The 19,770-nt window shown below is 44.5% G+C and overlaps 1 protein-coding gene across 20 annotated transcripts in view; it reads left to right on the forward strand.

Moving 5' to 3' along the window:
* The window catches only part of XYLB (xylulokinase), an 84,472-nt gene that overhangs the window by 52,817 nt on the left and 11,885 nt on the right, over positions 1–19,770 (forward strand). For 11 of the 20 annotated variants that reach the window (XM_045386467.3, XM_045386468.3, XM_074031700.1 and 8 more), the window contains 3 exons: positions 4,036–4,094; positions 6,109–6,196; positions 9,996–10,090. In XM_045386467.3, coding sequence (XP_045242402.2) covers positions 4,036–4,094; positions 6,109–6,196; positions 9,996–10,090 — 242 coding nt within the window. Of the gene's footprint in view, positions 1–4,035; positions 4,095–6,108; positions 6,197–9,995; positions 10,091–16,148; positions 19,043–19,770 lie in introns of those variants that run through there. The other 9 variants (XM_015445668.4, XM_074031696.1, XM_074031702.1 and 6 more) reach the window with 1 other exon arrangement.

The raw sequence follows: 19,770 nt of genomic DNA on the forward strand, positions 1-19,770 counted from the left end.
TGTTGTGACTTGCTGCTTTAGCTCAATGTCATGTTTATGAATTCATCCATGTTAACATGCATAGATAGCTATTAGCTATTAATTTTCATTGCACTCTGATATTCCATCACATGATTATACAACCATTTATCCATTTGCTATGGCCTGACCGTGTCTCCCCAAATTCACATGTTGAAAACTTAATCCCCAAGGTGACAGTGTTGGGAGATGGGCCTGGTGGAAGGTGTTTAGGTCATGAGGGCTCTTAGGTATTAATGCCACTATAAAGGTGCTTTCAGGAGTGAGTTCACCGTTTTCTGCTTTTCAGCCTTGTGAGGACACAGCATTCTGGGGATTCTGCTAAACATTCTACAATACATGGGATGATCCCTCACAAAAAGAATTATCCAACCCAAAATAAGCAGGATTTTATTCTGGTTAGAAGAGGAATCCAGCCTTTTTCTGTGATGAGTGGAGCTACTTTCCATGTTTGTCTCCATGCCTGCTGCTCAGTGTCATTTCAAGTTCCTCTTCACTCGGTGCCCCCAGCACCCTCCCCAGCTGGTAGCACACTTTCACTAATGAGCAATCCTTTACTTTAGCTTGGGGACAAATACTGCTGCTGCGTCTGCTGCTGTGTGTGAGGGAGTGGAGGGAAGGAGCTTGAGAGCCCTGCTGTCATGAAGTCGGTCATGTACTCTCAGCAGCAGTTTATGAAGGTTCTTCTTTCCCATATCCCCACCAACACTTCACAGCAACAACCTTCAAATCTGTTGCCAGTCTGATGGGTGCAAACTGGTATCTCAGTGTCAGTTTAATTTGTGTTTTCTTAATTAATGATGATTTTGTTTTATTTCATTTTGTTTTGAGATGGAGTTTCACTCTTTTTAGGCAGGTTGGAGTGCGATGGCACGATCTCAGCTCACTGCAACCTCCACCTCCCGGTTCAAGTGATGCTCCTGTCTCAGCCTCCCGAATAACTGGGATTACAGGCGCACGCCACCACGCCCAGCTAATTTTTTATTTTTAGTAGAGACAGGATTTCACCATGTTGACCAGGCTGATCTCAAACTCCTGACCTCAGGTGATCCACCTGCCTCGGCCTCCCAAAGTGCTGGGATTACAGGCGTGAGCCACCGAGCCCAGCCAATTAATAGTGATTTTGAGCAGCTCTTTGTAACTGGTTTCTTTCTCTGAATTGGCTATGTACATCCTTTCCCATTTTTCTATTTGATTTCCTATCTTTATCTTACTGATTTGCAGGAGTTTATTGTATACTTTGAATGTTAGGTTGTTGACCCAAGTTTTTTGTTGCAGGTATCTCTCATTTGTCTGTTGCTTATTTATAGTGTCAGCAATTTAACAGAATTTTGATTAAATTCATCAATTTTTCATCTTACATTTTATGCCTTTGAGGTATTGTTTAAGATATTTTCCGCCTACTCCAGTATCATAGAAGTACTGTTTTATGTTTCTCCTGTTGATGTTACAATTTTACCTTCCACATTTAGGACTTTGATCCATCTGGAGTCGTTGCGAATGGTGTAACTTGGGATCCAGTTTAATTTTTTCCACATGTTGGTCCAGTTTTCCAAACACTGTCTACTAAGTGGTCTGTTTTATCCCATTACTTGTAGTGCCCCCTTTATCATTTATCCAGTTCCTATATATACATGGGTCTTTCTCTGTACTCCCTTTCATTTTTTTTTTTTCCTTTTTTGGAGACAAGGTCTCACTTTGCCGCCCAGGCTGGAGTGTAGCGGCGCGGTCTCAGCTCACTGCAACCTCCACCTCCTGGGCTCAAGTGTTTCTCCCGCCTCAGCATCCCGAGTAGCTAGGACTACAGACACGTGCTACCATGCCTGGCTAATTTTTAAATATTTTTTGTAGAGACAGGGTCTTGCCATGTTGCCCAGGCTGGTCTCAAACTCCTGGGCTCAAGCGATCTGCCTGCCTTGGCCTCCCAAAGTGCTAGGATTACAGGCGTGAGCCTCGGCGCCCGACCTACATTCCTGTTTCTACTTCATGGGTTTATTGGGTCTTGTTCTTGAGGCAGAAAACCTGTTGTATTATTGTGGCTTTGTAGTATGTTTGCATTAGTTGGCTAGGGCTGCCATAAGAATGTGCCACAGAATGGGTGGCTTCAGCAACAGAAATTAATTTTCTCACAATTCTGGAGGCTAAATGTCTGCGATCAAGGTGTCGGCAGGGTTGATTTCTTCTTAGGCCTCTTTCCTTAGTTTGTAGATGGCCATCTTCTTCCTGTGTCTCCTCCTGTGTGTCCCTGTGTCTTCATTTTCTCTTCTCATAAGGACATCAGTCCTACTGGATTAGGGCCCACCCCTAATGACTTCATTTTTATCTTAATTACCTCTTTAAAGAGGTAATGTCTGTCTTTATCTTTATTTTCAAATACACTCACATTCTGAGATACTGGGGTTTAGGACTTCCACATATAAATTTAGGGTAGACACATTTCAGCCCATAATAATGTTTTAATATGTAGTATAGCAATTATCCCCTCCTTGCTTTTCTTTTTAAAATATTGTCTGAGCTGTTTATAGGTTTTCATTTTTCCATAAATATTTTATAAGAAATTGGTCTAGTTCCTTAAAAGAGTCCAGTTGGAATTTTTATTTAGGTTGAATAGAATGTATACATTAATTGGAAATGATTGACATGTTTATAATGTTAATTCATATTCATTCAAGATCGTGGAATATCTTTTAATTTATTTAGATTTTTTTTTTTTTGTACTTTAACAACAATTTCAACTTTTTCTTCATAGAGACTTTTGAATTCTTTGTTAAGGTATTCCCTTATATGTAAGGCTACCTTACATTTCTGGTTGCTGTTGTGAATGATAATTTATTTTCTATCACGTTTGCTAGTTGATTATTATTAGAAATGCCATTGATTATTAGAAGTTGATTTTGTATCTGGCAAACTTATTAAACTCTTGTTAGTTTTATTAGTTTGCTTATTCTTTATTTTTTCCAAGTAGATGGACTATTGTCTGCAAATGACAGTTTTCTTTTCCTTTCTTTCAATACTTAAACATTTTAGTTGCTTTTGTTATCTTGTGGCATTGACTGGTAGGTCTGTGTTAAACAGCGGACTGGATACTGTGAATCTTTGTTTTGTTTGTAGTTGTATTCGTTATCTATTGCCATGTAACAAATTATCTCAAAATTTAGCAGCTTAAAACAGTAATAAATGTTTACTCTCTTATACAATTTCTTTGGGTCAAGAATTTGGTTTCAGCATAGTTGGGTGATTCTGACTGAGGATATCTCCTGAGGTTGCAGTCACAATGTCATCTGGGGCTGCAGTCATCTGAAGGCTTGACTGAGGCTGGAAGATCTGCCTCCCTGCCGGCTCACTTGCATGACTGTTGGCAGGAGGCCTCAGTCCACTCCCATGTAGACCTCTCCCTAGGGCTGATTGAGTGTCTTCAGGATGTGGCACTTAGCTTCCCCCAAAGTTAGTGATCCAAGAGAGCGTGATCTGTGTCAGAGCGAGATAGAAGCCTCAATGTCTTTTATCATCTAGTCTTGGACTTCACACTCCATCATTTACACAAAGTTCTGTTGGGTATACATGTCAGCCCTATTGAATGTGAGAGGGGACTACTTAAAGGTGTGAATATCAGGAGGGAGGGATTATGTGGAGGCCATTTTGGAATCTGGCTGGTACATTATCCTGAAAGAAAGTGCTTCTAAATCTCTGTTAAGAATGACATTTGTTATAAGTTGTGGATATATGACTTTTATCTTTAAAGAAGTTACCTTCTGCTCCTGTTTTGTTGAGATATTTAAAACAAAAAAAATTATTAAAGACAGTTAAGGTGAGTGGGGCAGCAACCTCACAAGCAAATGAATGTGACAGGCCTGCACGCACAGAGCCACCTTTGGATCTCTACCAGATTCCTGTGTGATGAGCAGGAGACATTGGCCCATCATGAACCCTCTGTAGCTGAAGAACTCTGCACAAACAGCCCTTTCTGCCTTGGGAGAACTGGCATAGCTATTTCACTTTTTTTCTTTTCCCTTGCAGTGTCCAAGACAAAGATTTTGGCCACAGGAGGAGCATCTCACAATAGAGACATCTTACAGGTAAGTGTTGGTAGTGGGCCCTACACCATGGCCTCTCCCATGTCTGTTACTTCTTTTTTGTGTGTGTGTGCGCCAAATTTTTATTTGCCTACATGCACAGTACACTAAGAAAACTGAAAAGTAAATATACATTCTGATGCATGCTTTTCTTTTCTCTTTTCTTTTTTTTTAAAATATTATATTTTATGTTCTAGGGTACATGTGCACAACGTGCAGGTTTGTTACATATGTATACATGTGCCATGTTGGTGTGCTGCACCCATTAACTCGTCATTTACATTAGGTATATCTCCTAATGCTATCCCTCCCCCCTCCCCTACCCCACAACAGGCCCCAGTGTGTGATGTTCCCCTTCCTGTGTCCAAGTGATCTCATTGTTCAATTCCCACCTATGAGTGAGAACATGCGGTGTTTGGTTTTCTGTTCTTGTGATAGTTTGCTGAGAATGATGGTTTCCAGCTGCATCCATGTCCCTACAAAGGATACGAACTCATCCTTTTTTATGACTGCGTAGTATTCCATGGTGTATATGTGCCACATTTTCTTATGTCTGCTACTTCTAAGAGCCAGAGACTCAACAGGAAGTACAGTCTCCATTCCCATTCCTGCAGGAATGGGGAGTTCTTAGCTCACACTCTCCAGGAAGCAGCTCTGTTGCCTTACAGCTCACACTGTGAGTGGGATCTGTCTCACATGCAGGTGAATTCTACGGCTGTGTACAATCCACTGTCTGACACCAGCATGTCCTCTAGAGTCACATGGAAAGTGCCTGTTCTTCCACATGGCAAACCTTCTCACATCTAATGCCAGTGTTCTTGTCTTCCTCAAGGCCTCTGCCTTCCAATTTAACCATCGCCGATTCTCCAACTAGTCCTGTTGTAACACAGTTGCCAGACTGTTACTGTCCTTCTGGTCCTTCATTATGCCAGAAACATATGACCAAAAGTAGAATCAACCTGCAGATGTCTGACCCTCAGACTGTCACCTGTGGGTCTGTCAGATCCTGTTATGGGGACACTGTGCATTTTTGGGTGTAGCCTGGGGCTGCCTTAACTGTTAGAGTAATTGTATTAGCTGTTTACTTGTGATTACCTATCTTAGGTAAGATTTTCTAGAAACAAAGCCTGAAATGGGAATTCTTCTATAAGCAGTTTGTTGAGAGAGTGCTCCCAGGAAGAAGGAAGTGTGGGACTCAGGGTAGTGCAGAGGAAGAAGGATAAGTGAGGATATGGTCTTGTCTGGAGTCTACTTCCCCTCCATCCTGGCGGGGAGACAGGGCTCTAGAACATGAATTATACCACAGAACTGGTTTTACCTTGCGACAAAGGGCCAACAGGACACCTTAGGGAGGGTGAGTAAATTTCCTGTGAGCGGTGGCCTATGCTAAGCCAAGGTCAGCTTTCTTGAGGAAGTAGTGCTGCAAGCCATTAGTAGCCAGTACTCACAGCAGCTGGGGCGGGATGCACAACGGTCCAGTGAGGGGGATCTGTGTAGGCATCAGTGGCATCTACTACAATATCTCTGGTCAACTAAGACCTCCCGCAAGTTCTTTCCATGTGAACTCCTCTTAGTACAGGTCCTCCATTTGAAATGTGTGCAATTTATTTTTGAACCTAAATGGGAAACTTCACCACTATCCCCTTGAAACATGCCCTTGTTAGTTTGGGTTTGTTTGGGCTTGTTAATATTAGTCTAATACCCAGCTGTCTCCAGCCCTAGGTCAGTGCCATTTGCTAAGCATACTTCCTAAATCTTCTGCTGTCTTTGGTGAAATGGCTAAAAAGTACAAGGACAGCCTGGGGAGCTGTGGCCCTCCACTAGGGACTTTCCCCAGGTCATCCTGACTATTATCACCAGGGTAGCATGACCAAGCGTACTCCTCTTAAGGCAGTCGAAGTGGAATGGAAGGCGTCAGAAGACATATGAGGGAGAGAGCTTGGAAAGTGCATCCCACAACATCTGTGTTCCCTCTGAGGAGTGGCTCACCACAGTAGAACCTCTGTGTCCTTTTCAGGTGCTTGCAGATGTGTTTGGTGCCCCGGTGTATGTTATAGACACTGCCAACTCAGCCTGTGTGGGTTCTGCATACCGAGCTTTTCATGGTAGGTCGATGGAGGGAGACAGCTGTCTCTGGAAGTGGCCAGGACATGGGGTGGGCTGAGGAGGGTGGAAATGGGAGAGTGAGGTGTTCCTAGTCTTTGGGGACATTGGAGTCTTGGGGACTTCAGCTTCATTTTTCTAGCACCCAGCAGGTGAGAACCAACCCATACTCTCTTTTCCTTTATTCTTTGCTTAAATTGGGGAAAAAAGGCTGGGTCCTAACTGAATGAAGTCTGGTCAGAGTTAAGGTCAGCACAGGGACACGGGAAAAGAACACAGGGCATGGTTGAGGGCACGTGGGCATGGGTCTGGACAGCTAGAGAGCAGGAAAAGTGGACAAAGTCCAGAGCCGTCTTTTCAGCAAGAACAAAAGTTGAAACAAAGGGGAAGACTTCAGGCCCAAGCAATCCAGGACCCTGGACAGCGCCATGGAGCCCTGTTGCCCTGATGGAGGCCTCGCTGAAACTCTGGGCATTAAGGGAAGCTCCCTGATCTAGGCGAGTTCTGGCGGGAGCAGCACATACCCGCAAGGGCATTCGTCCTTCAAGTTGGATCAATTTGCCCTGCCTCCTGCCTGTTCAGGGAGCTCCTGTAGCAGCCCAAGTGGTTCTATTCTTTTCATGTTCTTAACTTTTTAACATACTTATTTCAGCTTATATTTTTCTTTTCTTTTCTTTTTTCTTTTTTCTTTTTTTTTTTTTTTGAGACAGAGTCTTGCTCTGTTACCCAGGCTGGAGTGCAGTGGCTTAATCTCCGCTCACTGCAAGCTCCATCTCCTGGGTTCACACCATTCTCCTGCCTCAGCCTCCCGAGTAGCTGGGACTACAGGCGCCCGCCACCACGCCCAGCTAATTTTTTGTATATTTAATAGAGGAGAGGTTTCACCGTGTTAGCCAGGATCGTCTCAATCTCCTGACTTTGTGATCCGCCCTTGGCCTCCCAAAGTACTGGGATTACAGGTGTGAGCCACCACACCCGGCCTAAGCTTATATTTTTCTATCAACGTTGAGAATTAATCAGGCAACTTTTCCTTCTCTTAATTAACCTTGGCGGGGTGTGGTGGCTCATGCCTGTAATCCCAGCACTTTGGGAGACCGAGGCAGGTGGATCACAAGGTCAGGAGTTCGAGACCAGCCTGGCTAGTATGGTGAAACCACGTCTCTACTAAAAATACAAAAATTAGCTGGGCGTAGTGGCACACGACTGTAGTCCCAGCTACTCAGGAGGCTGAGGCAGGAGAATTGCTTGAACCTGGGAGGCAGAGGTTGCAGTGAGCCGAGACTGCACCATTGCACTCCAGCCTGGGTGACAAAGCGAGACTCCATCTCAAAAAAAAAAAAAAAAAAAATTAACCTCTTACCCTTTTATTCTCTCCCCACCCCATCTACCTCACCCCGCCTCATGCCACATCCTATATCAAGATCACTTGGGAATTTATTTCCAGATTCTTATATTAAGTACATTTAACATCATATTGGCTTTTATTCACACTTACCCATGAGTCTGCCTGCCTTTTTTTGTTCGTTCGTTCGTTCGTTTGTTCCTTCCTTCCTTCCCTCCTTCTTTCCTTCCTTCCTTCCCTCCTTCTTTCCTTCCTTCCTTCCTTCCTTCCTTCCTTCCTTCCTTCCTTCCTTCCTTCCTTTCTCTGTTTCTTACTTTTTATTTTTTTTTAAACTTCCTGACATTTCAGTCAGGCGCAGTGGCTCACACCTATAATCCCAGCACTTTGGGAGGCCAAGATGGGCAGATTATAAGGTCAGGAGATCGAGATCATCCTGGCCAACAGGGTGAAACCCCATCTCTACTAAAATACAAAAAAAAAAAAAAAAAATTAGCTGGGCATGGTGGCACATGCCTGTAGTCCCAGCTACTCGGGAGGCTGAGGCAAGGGAATAGCTTGAACCCAGGAGGTGGAGGCTGTAGTGAGCTGTTGCAGTGAGCCAAGATCACGCCACTGCATTCCGGCCTGGCGACAGAGCAAGACTCCGTCTCAAAAAAAAAAAAAAGAAACAAACAAACAAAAAACTTCTTCTTTCTCCTTTATTTCTATGCTGAGGTTTTGTTTTGTTTTGTTTGAGACATGGTCTCTGTTGTCCAGCCTGGAGTGCAGTGGTGTAGTCATGGCTCACTGCAGCCTCCACCTCCTAGGCTCACGTGATCTTCCCACCCCCACCTCAGCCTCCCAGGTAACTGGGACTACAGGCACACACCACCACACCTGGCTAATTTTTGTAGAGATAGGGCTTGGCCATGTTGCCCAGGCTGAACCCGAACTCCTAGGCTCAAGTGATCCACCCACCTCAACCTCCCAAAGTGCTAGGATTACAGGCATGAATCCTAGTGCTACGATTACCACATCCAAGCTGTGTGGTAGTTTTGTTGGAATATACAGCCTAAATAAATATTGTAAGAGAGAATTCAATAGGTGATGGTTTTGAGGCCTGACATGTCCAGCAAGGCCTTTGTTTCATCCTCCCAAAGATTGCCTGGGTAAAAGACTCTATGTTCAAAATACTTTTCCTGAGAACTTTGAAGATACTCTTCTATAATCTTCTGGCCTTCAGGGTGGCTGAATAGAAGTATGGGGTCCACTTCATAATTATTTTGTGGAAGTGGGAAAGGAGTTGCCCTTTAGGGACTTCACTGCTATCCTGCACTGTGTTTTGTTTTGTTCTTTTTCCCTTTCTGTGCTTGCCAAAGGGTACCTGGGCCACTGCCCTGCTCTGCCCTCCAAAACCAAAGCCTGAGCCAAATCTTAGCTCACTGGTCCCCACCCAGAGGGTTACTAACCGCTTCATTTAGAGATCTCTTCTCCCCAGCTGGGCCTGGGGATGACTGTCTTGTGTAGCGTCTGCGAGTATGAGTGGAGATGGGACTAGAGTCTTCTCTTGCTGTCCACCCCACCACCATCCCAGTCCCACATCCATTCTGCTCTGAGCTGGAATTTTCTAGCATTTGGTTAGGAAAACTGCTCCTCACATCTTCAGAGGGCCCTTCTTCACTCCTGGTGGTGGTGTGTTTCTCTATCTGACGCTACTACTTACCTTGCCTAGAAATTGCTCATTGTTTCTTGCCCACCAACGGCAACCTTTCCCCTGCTACTCATTTGCTTGGTGAGTAATTATTGAGTCCCTTCTGTATGCCAGATGGTGTGCTAGGCACCGTGGTTATAGTGGTGACCCAGAGAGACACCTCAGCCAAAGAGGGATCTTAAGCCAATACTCACTGAAACATATGGCACAAGTTGGGAAAAGTGCTCTGAGGAAAAGCAGATGGTGCTGAGGGCTAAGGAGGGCCTCCTGAACAAGTGATGGTCCTAGGTGCATCTTAGCTGAGGAGAAGGGAACGGGCGTGTAAAGAGTGGAAAGAACATTCTGCACAGTGAAAAGGCTCTGAGGCAGCATGAGTGGAGAGGAGACCAGGCTGTCCAGAATGTGGTGAACGAGGGGAGAGAGGAGGGGCAGGCAGACCCTTCCCCATCATATGTCGAGGTTACCTGGCCCATTCCATGAAAGGCACAACCACAAAGGGCAAGACAAGCTAGGTCCTGCTGGAGACAAGCCTGCGCTTGGCATTTTTTTGTTTTGTTTTGTAATTTTATTGAGGTACAATCTACATGACATAAAAATCATCCATTTTAAGTGTCCAATTCATTGATTTTTCATAAATGTACTGAATTGTGCAACTGTCACTATAATCCAGTTTTAGAAGAGTTTGCCACCCCAGTGAGATCCTTCATGGTGTTTATGGTTAGTTTTCATTTGCAACATGCACTAACGTGAAGTGAGTTTTCCCTTCTAGGTCTTGCAGGTGGAAGAGATGTGCCCTTTTCAGAGGTTGTGAAGTTAGCTCCAAATCCCAGACTAGCTGCTACCCCAAGCCTGGGAGCTTCTCAGGTGAGAGACCGTCAGAATTTGTTTATAACATTTGCATTATGAAAGCTCGCTAGGGTTTTTCCCCCACCAACAGGTCACCTACATTAAACCTGATGTGCTCAACTAAAGGAGAAATTCTGCTTCATTGAAATTATCAAGAAAATGGAGCAAAAGAGCCAGGTTGTCTGCTGCAAGTCACAGATGCTGCTGATTTTACAGCCAGGGTCAGATGGATTGCTGGGCATATTTTTATTGCTTCGTATGCCTCACGGTGGGCTCTTCCATGTCACTAGGCTATAAAAGCTACTGAAAGGATCCGTCACTGAAACTCAAGACATGCTGGATTTCTAGCACTCAAATCTCAAGTCTAGACCCAAGATAGCTGTGCAGTCACCCAGGCCAGGAAACCCCTGTGAAGGCAGACCTCACTTGTTGCAGGTTGGGTTCCTCAGAAAGCAGAGTCTGAGATGTCAACTAAGATATATGAGGTTTATGGGAGTGGGAGGAGTTGCTTTTGGAATCCCCAACTGTAGAAAGGAAAGGGAGTAGACAGGATTGGACAGAGGGAGAAGGTGAGCGGCAGTGCAATTTCTGGAGCCTAAGCTATTCCTACAGAAAGCTCTGAAGCTGAGGTGACCTTTAGAGTTTTATCCAGTTGTGCTAAGGGGCTGGGCCTTTATACCCCATGTCAATCAGTCATCACATGTGGGCCACCCCAGGAGGGGGTGAGGCAGCTCTTTATAGCGAAAGCAATTTCCAAAGCGGGCAGCCGAGGGCTGTCTGCCAACAGCACTCCCAGCAGTTGGGAGAATAAGTTCTTCGTTCCTGAGGTGAATCTGGATGGTACACCACAGCATCTGCCACACCACTGTACCTGTTTGCAGAAGGGTCTGGCAGCCCAGCAGCAGGGGTGGGTGCATCTTGTAAGGAACTGTGAAGGCTCTGACATTTACCTGACTTGCAAGCTAACAGGTGAGCCTGCCAGTTTTGTAGCGGCAGGCAGAAGACACAGGACTCCTGGATCAGAGACAAAGGGCTTTATTATGATGAACCGTGATAAACTCATGGTTCATCAGGAAGCATGAGCTTCATGCTTGCATCAGTTTCCCTTGGCCTCCAAATTCCACAGGGTGATGCAAAGTGTGCCCAGGTGGATACTGTGCACATAATAGGCTGTGATACAACCAAATGATCCCGAGCATAGAAAACTCCCAACCTTGTAAAGGAACTGCGAGCATACCTGCCCAAACTTTGCCACCAAAGGAGACATTATCCTTATTATTCTTGTCAGCAGACAAACACTCTCTCCAGTGTCTCTGCCCTGGAGACACTATCTATATGTCTCTATGCTTTACAAACATCCTTGAAAAGATAGTCTGAAACGAAAGCTGTCACAAAACATGTAGAAACACCATGGAGAATTGTCTCCCAGCATATCTTGGAAGTAGGAACTCATGCTGTCTAGGAGACCAGACAAACCACACACACAGGTGTGCCCAAGCATCTGTAATTTTTCTGTTGTGTGTGAGAGGCCACTCGATACACTGAAAAGATTCGATGTCGAGATAAAGGGCACGTAAGTTCTGATTTTTATTCTGCTTCTCCTTCACCATGAGACCTTAAGCAGCACTCCTTGTCTCTAGACCTTTGTTTTTTATCTGTGAAGTGGGTACAACATCTGTCCTGCCTCCCTTTCACCTACTAATTGTGAGGCTTAAAAACAATCCTTGACCGAAATGGCATTATAGTCTAACAGGAAATCTGGAGGTAGAATTGTTTCAGTAGTTCAACATGAGAACTCTGGTCATGTTCCCTGCAATTCCTCAGGTCAGCAGTGGACAATGGGAACATAATGTGAGCCACATATGTCATTTAAAATATTCTGGTTGCCTCATTTTTAAAAGTAAAAATAAAAAGAAATGATTAAAATTAATTTTAATAATACATTTTATTTAATCCACTATATCTGAAGTATTGTCATGTCAACATGTAATAAATAGAAAAGTTACTAATGTGGAGCTGGACGCAGTGGCTCACACCTGTAATCCCAGCACTTTGGGAGGCCGAGGTGGGCAGATTGCTTGAGCCCGGGAGTTCAAGAGCAGCCTGGGCAGCATGGCAAAAACCCCGTCTCTACAAAAAATAAAAAAATTAGCTGGGTGTGGTGGTGCATGCCTGTAATCCCAGCTACTCTGGAGGCTGAGGTGGGAGCATCACTTGAGCCCAGGAGGTGGAGGTTGCAGTAGGCCAAGATCACACCACTGCACTCCAGCCTGGGCGACAGAGACCCTGTCTCAAAAAAAAAAAAAAGTTACAAATATGATATTTTACATTTCCTTTTTTGCATGAAGCTTTTGAAATTTGGTGTGCATTTAATACTTACAGTTCTGGGCATGCTTCAAGTATGCAGAGGTGTACATGGCTTGTGGCTACTGTGCTGGATAGTGCAGCTCTGGATGTGCTCACATGGTGGGAGGATGGCTGTAGCTGCCCCAAACATCACGTCTTCACAGCTGTGTTCAAAGGCAGGGATATAGGTGACATTGGACAGAGAGCCTCTCCTCACACACCTCTTGCTCATCAGGGAGAAAAATACTGGCCTATCCCTCACCTACCCCACATACCCCCAACAGGCTACCACTTGGTCATATATGGTCAATTCTGATTGTAGGAAAGGCTAGGGTAGGGTCTGGCTCTTTCATTCTATCTGGAAGGAGGCCAGCAAGGAGGAAGGTAATTAGGGAAAGTTTTAGGGCAGCACAGCAGCATCTGCCTCATGTAGAGTATGGAGTGGCAAATCCTCAGAGCTGTGTCCCCTGAGCTGATGAGAGTGCCTCATCACTCTCCCTGGCCTGCCCATGGCCGAAATCACTGACAACTCATGGAACCCTTTACCGCTGGATCCAAATCCTCAAAAGCCCTCCCAATAGCGGGTTGCAGCAGTGACAGTCTATGTGATTGTCAGCATACACGACTTATATGCAGACTGCATTTGTGGACTAGAGTTAAACTCCTTGAGAGCAGGGCCACATCCTTCATTCTTTCTGTGGCACCTACAGCACTGCTTGTGCTCAAGCGGAAACTCAAAGCAGTAAGAATGTTTTCTCCCTTGGCTCAGCTGAACGTTGCAGTTTTCTCCATGGGGAGAAATCAAAGCCCCTTACCTTTGTTCTCTGACTTCTTAATGTCCAGTACAGGCTAGGACAACCTTAGGCTCCTCGCCTGTGGGCCTCTTTATAAAGGGTCACCTGTTATCTTTTGCTTTATTTTACTCATGGGGTCTATTCCCAAGTACTTCACAAACACATAATTCACAGGGTAGAACCAGAACATCAGCTGTGTCACCCTCATTTGGAAGAGCAAAGGAATTTATCCCCCTAAGCCCTTCTAGGCAGCACAGACTCATCGTGGACTTAGAAGCCAGCAGGCTCCCTCTCTCTGGCTCTGACACCCAGTGTAACTGTCCCTGAGCCTTCGCAGACAGACCTGCTGCAGCTGCACCACAAGTAGGCCCCAGTCGCATAATGAGTTGTTAAAATGCTTGACTTCCAGCTGGGCGTGGTGACTCACGCCTGTAATCCCAGCACTTTCAGAGGCCGAGGCGGATGGATCACCTGAGGTCAGGAGTTACAGACCAGCCTGGCCAACATGGTGAAAACCCGTCTCTACTAAAAAAGAAAAAAACACAAAAATTAACCGGGTGTGGTGGTGCACACCTGTAGTCCCAGCTACTCGAGAGGTTGAGGCATGAGAATCGCTTGAAACTAGGAGGTAGAAGCTGCAGTGAATCAAGATTGCACCACTGCACCTCCAACCTGGGTAACAGAGCGAGACCCTGTCTCAAGAAATAAAAAAATACAACTTAACTCTGGAGCAAATTAAACCAAATTAAGAAGGAATGGGGTTGGCATGAGCTCCTGCTTATGTTTACTTGCGAGTCCCAGGAAAATCCAGGTCCTTGGTCTTCAGTGTTGTTTGTCTGTGAGACAGCGTGTGCTCGCCTGAAGTGCATCTGCATTTTTCAGGTAAGATGGACAGCCACAGGGAAGACTGCTTAGGGGGTTAAAAGAAGGGTAAGAATGTGGGCTTGTGTTTCTTTTTGGTCTTTCTTCTATATTGGGCTTTTTGTTTGTTTTGGCTTATAAGGAAGCACACTGTATATATAATTTTGTAGCTTCTTTAAAATTTCTACATTACAACATAAATATTTCATTCTTAAAAATGTATGTGCATACCATTTTTAATGACTGTATAATATTCTATCTGGGTCGACCAGGCACGATGGCTCATACCTATAGTCCCAGCACTATGGGAGGCTGAGGCGGGAGGATCACTTGAGGCCAGGAGTTGGAGACCAGCCTCATCGCTACAAAAAAAAAAAAAGTCTGGCAAATTTTTCGCCAGAACCACAATTTACTTGAGCATTTTCCATGCCTTAGCACAGTTGCTTTTAGTTTTTCAATTATAATTAACTCTTCTTAGATAAAGGATTAAAAAAAAAAAACTTTCCTATTCTACATGCGAATTTAACCTTTGGTTAACTTTCTAGCTGTTTTCCTTGAGATCTCATAAAAGTGGAATATCAACAGTTTTACTAGACAACGTTGCTTTTGTAAAAATGGCCTTTGCTTGGGAAACTGCATCTGAACTGAGAAAACTGTAACCACCTGGTGAGAAGTCTTCCTCAGGGCCTCCTTGAGTACAGTGACTCCTCCTGGACAAGCCTCCTACCTACTAAGCTGTTACAGGAGATACTTTTGTAGGGCATATGAGGTTTTGAAGCCAGGGTCATTCTTTCGTCTGTATGATGTGGATCTCAACTCTTTTTTTTTTGAGATGGAGTCTCACTCTGTCACCCAGTCTGGAGTGCGGTGGTGCGATCTCAGCTCACTGAAACCTCATCCTCCTGGGTTCAAGTGATTCTCCTGCCTCAGCCTCTCGAGTAGCTGGGATTACAGGCGCCTGCCACCACGCCCAGCTAATTTTTATATTTTTAGTAGAGACGGGGTTTCACCAGGTTGGTCAGGCTGGTCTTGAACTCCTGACCTCAGGTGATCCACCCGCCTTGGCCTCCCAAAGTGCTGGGATTACAGGCATGAGCCACCGCACACGGCCAGATCTCAGCTCTTTTTGCCTGGGCTGTAACCTGGTTGGGAGACAAAGAGACCCTCTTCTGTACAGCTGTGTGAACTGCTGTATCAACTGCTACATGGTCTTCCATTGAGAGGAGCACCTGCCGCCACTGTGTTTCTCCAGGCTGTCTTCCCTTGGCTCATGGTGGTCTTATACGTCTGAATGTTCAATGGTATCAAAGAAGACCCTTGGCGGACTTGGCATCCTACGTTTAGGATTATTTCCTTAGGAGAGCTTCACCCAAGTAGAATAACTGGGTCCCACACTATGGGCTCCTTAATACAGATATAAAGTCAAGTCTATTTCCCAAAGAGTTGTATCACCAACTTTCACCAGCTGTGCAATGAGGCAGCCATTTCTAGGTACTCTCACCAGAATTTTTAAAAACTTTTGTAGATTTGATCATAAAAATTAGTTTCTTGTCATAATTTATAGTTTAAAAATATCTTAAACTACAGATTTGAGAACTCCTAGCATTCCCTCTTTTGTGAATTGATGCTTTCTTTCTTTTGCCCAGCAAAAAAGTTAAATTGCAAGTAAACGAAATTTAAAAATTTTAGGCCGGGCGCGGTGGCTCAAGCCTGTAATCCCAGCACTTTGGGAGGCCGAGGCGGGCGGATCACAAGGTCAGGAGATCGAGACCACAGTGAAACCCCGTCTCTACTAAAAATACAAAAAATTAGCCGGGCGCGGTGGCGGGCGCCTGTAGTCCCAGCTACTCAGGAGGCTGAGGCAGGAGAATGGCGTGAACCCGGGAGGCGGAGCTTGCAGTGAGCCGAGATCGCGCCACTGCACTCCAGCCTGGGCAACAGCGTGAGACTCCGTCTCAAAAAAAAAAAAAAAAAAAAAAAAAAAGAAATTTAAAAATTTTAAATTGCAAAGTGCAACCAGATGTAAGAGGCATTTCCCCTCTCCCTGTTCTAAACCGCTTTTTCTGCTCTTCTAGGTCTATGAGGCCCTCCTCCCCCAGTACGCCAAACTCGAGCAGAGAATCTTGTCTCAGACCCGGGGGCCTCTGGAGTGAACAGGCATCCCTGTTGCCCCTGCCTGCCCAGATTTACTGACCCCATTTGGAGACATGGCCCCGGACAGCAGGGATCCACTTCCCTGTTCTGAACAGCTCTTCCTGCCTCTGCTGACTCCTTGGAGTGTCCAGGACCATTTTAAAGCCGTCCTCAGCACATCTGCCTGAAGATAGATAGGCACTCGTGTCCTTGTGCCCATGTGCCCGTGTGCCCCAGGGCAGGAAAACATCTCTCTTTTCCTGTCTTTTATCCCAGGAGGCAGGACAACACTGAGACTGGGATATAGCCGATAAAAACTATGACTTTTCCCCTTGTAGAGGCAGAATTAAAGCTAATCTAGGGACTCAAATTAGCAGAATGGGGGAGACAAAGCCCTGTCTCACCCCCTAACCTCATCCTATCTCTTTCTCCAACCCTGACTCTCTGCCCACTCCTCCCCAACCCATGACCCACAGCCGCCCCCACCCCATATCTTGATCCTACCTTCCATCCTCTCCCCCAATCCAAACCCCACAGCCTCTTCTCTCTCACACCCTGCCCTCCTTGTTTCAGCTGTCTGAGGTGCCTCCCAGAGCCTCTCTTATTTGCCCTATGCTCACCCTCTCCATGCTGTCCCCATTCTCTCCTTTCACCATCTGTTCTCTCCCCCTCCTTCATCTCCTCCCTCCCCAAACTCACCTGGCATAATTCACAACCTCCCACCCAAATGGTGGGCCTGGTGGACGTGCTTCCTGTGCCCTCCTTGTAGCTGTGCCCACAGATCACTGAGAGGGACCATCTCCCAAGTGGCACAGTTTAGAACTTCTCTCTCTTTTTCTCCCTCATTCCCTCTCTCTTCTTGCAGTCCACTTGTTGAAGAAGTTGTGTCATTTCTCTGGAAGAATTTCCCAAATTCTGGATTTCTTTTTTATTTTGGAGTATTTCATCAGCTGAAAAGTTGTGATTCTCACTTTGAGTTTTCTTCCTATATTTGTATAGTGAGTTCCTTTTTCCTTCCTCTTTATCCCTCCTGTTTTACTTTATACCTCTCTATTCCTTGCTCAAATTATTGCAAAAGCCTCCACAGAAAGTCCTCTATGATCTGACTCCTGCAGACTCTTCCAGATTTTTCTTCTGCCCCAAGTCTTTACTGAGCTCAGGACTCCAGCTAAATCAAAATACTCATGTTCTCACCCAGAGTGACAAAATCCTGCAGATAGGTTTAAGACTTGGTTGATCAGAGCAGTAGCTAGTGGGAAGTTCAAAGGAAGGGGCTTAGAAAATGAGTGGGATCAAAGGCATCACTTCTGATGGAGATGAAGCCATCTTGAAAGGGAGTGGTGTGCTTTGGAGGCATGGTGGACGAAAGGGGGCAAAGGAAGCAAGAGGTTAAAGATAACGGCCTGTTAGATACGACAGCAAGGCCAAGATTCCGAAGAAGACAGACAACTCCCCCTAGATGTTACTTTTTAAAGACATTTTACATTATTGGCCAGCAGAAAAAGGCTGTCTTGGACCATGAAACAGTAAACTGTAACAAAACACTTCAACATGAATTTGAAAATAAATAATTGTGGATATAAAAGGACACCAGAGATCAGAGATTCAAAACCTCAGAATAAAAATGAAAAAGCTACAAGCATATATGAGAAGAGAACTGACTGAACTTGGGAAATAATTTGAACAAAAAGATAAGTCATCATAGATATGAATACTAAATTATACTATATCTTAATGAAAATAGATATGGTCACAAGTACATTAAGGCATGTAGAAGGTAGGAGTAAGAAAAGCTAAGAGAAACAAAACAAACAAAGCAATATTAAAGGAAGAGCCAAAAAGACCCAGAAATAAAATGATAGATAAAGAAGATTGGCAAAGAAAAGATGATACAGGTAAAATTGGAACTCATGAAGACAAAAGATAAGACAGTGGAATAGAGTTAATATTTAAAATTCAAATATTAAAACTCAAACCCAAAAGAACTTTCTGAAAACAAAAGAAAACCTGAAACTTTATCTTGAAAGGGTCTATCTTGTTACTTCGAATATTGACCCAGAATGATGAGCTCTGAGACATATCCTACCAACTATACTTTGAAGCCAAAGGAAAAGAACTATGTAAGCCTGTAGGCCAAAAGACCTAGTCTCTTACAAAGGAAAGATCTGGTTGGCATCAGGCTTCTTAACAAAGCGAGATAGCAATGGGGCAACCTTTTCAAGAAACAAAGAAAGTATGAACTGAGGATTTCATATTTCGCCAAGCTCTCCTTTAAGTATCAAGGATATAGGAAGAAGTTTTAATTACACAAGAACCCAGGGACTATTGTACCCACGACTTCTTCCTTAGAATTCTACTAAAAGACAAGCTTCATCCAACTAGGAGATGATTGGGGAAATGAGCAAAAGGACTGGACGTGACCATTGAATATCTTTGGTTGTAGACCTGAGACCAAATGGAAGTGGGGATAAGGGTGGAAGAACAGTGTTAGTCTATTTTCACACTGCTATAAAGATAGTACCCAGCCGGGCATGGTGGCTCATGTCTGTAATCCCAGCACTTAGGGAGGCTGAGGCAGAAAGATCACCTGAGGTCAGGAGTTTGAGACCAGACTGGCCAACATGGTGAAATCCCGTCTTTACTAAAAATACAAAAATTAGCTGGGTATAGTGGTGCACCCCTGTAATCTCAGCTACTCAGGAGGCTGAGGCATGAGAATTGCTTGAACCTAGGGGCAGAGATTGCAGTGAGCCGAGATCGTGCCACTTCACTCCAGCCTGGGTGACAGTGAGACTCTGTCTCAAAAAAATAAAAAATAAATAAAGATAGTACTCAAGACTGGGTAATTTATAAAGAAAAGAGGTTTAATTGACTCAGAGTTCCACATGCTGGGGAGGCCTAAGGAAACCTACAATCATGGCAGAAGGTGAAGGGGAAGCAAGGACCTTCGCATGGTGGCAAAAAAGAGAGAGCATGAACGCACAAGAGAGCAAGCAGGGAAAACTCTTATAAAACCATCGGCTCTCGTGAGAACTTACTATTATGAGAACAGCATGGGAGAAACCACCCCCATGATCCAGTTACCTCCCACCAGGTCTCACCCGCAACACCTGGAGATTACAATTAAAGATGAGATTTGGGTGGGGACACAAGTTCTAATCACATGGAATAGTATCAAATGGTATATGCTTTGACAAGACAGAAGTAACAAAAAAGAAGGGAGAGAGGAAGAGGAAAGTACAAAGAACTCCTTGTTGCTTAGGCAATATGTAGAAGTCAAAGAGCATTATTTAAAGTTGACAAAACAAGTATATGAAGTGTAAGTAAGGAAGATTTAGAGCATTGAAGGTGTACTATACTATTTAAAGTAATAGTATAGAATACATAGTATAATTACTAGAATAAAAATGTAAATCTCCATCAATGCTCAAAGAAATAATAATAAAGGCAGTAGATTACAGTGAAAAACATACAGTGAAAAAAGGCAGTAGATTACAGTGAAAACATTCCATCATACAGTAAATATATTAAGTCCAAGCATGTAAGTTAAATCAGTACATGTGA

Source organism: Macaca fascicularis, chromosome 2 (genome assembly GCF_037993035.2).
Source record: "Macaca fascicularis isolate 582-1 chromosome 2, T2T-MFA8v1.1".
In the NCBI taxonomy this organism is placed as follows: Eukaryota; Metazoa; Chordata; class Mammalia; order Primates; family Cercopithecidae; genus Macaca; species Macaca fascicularis.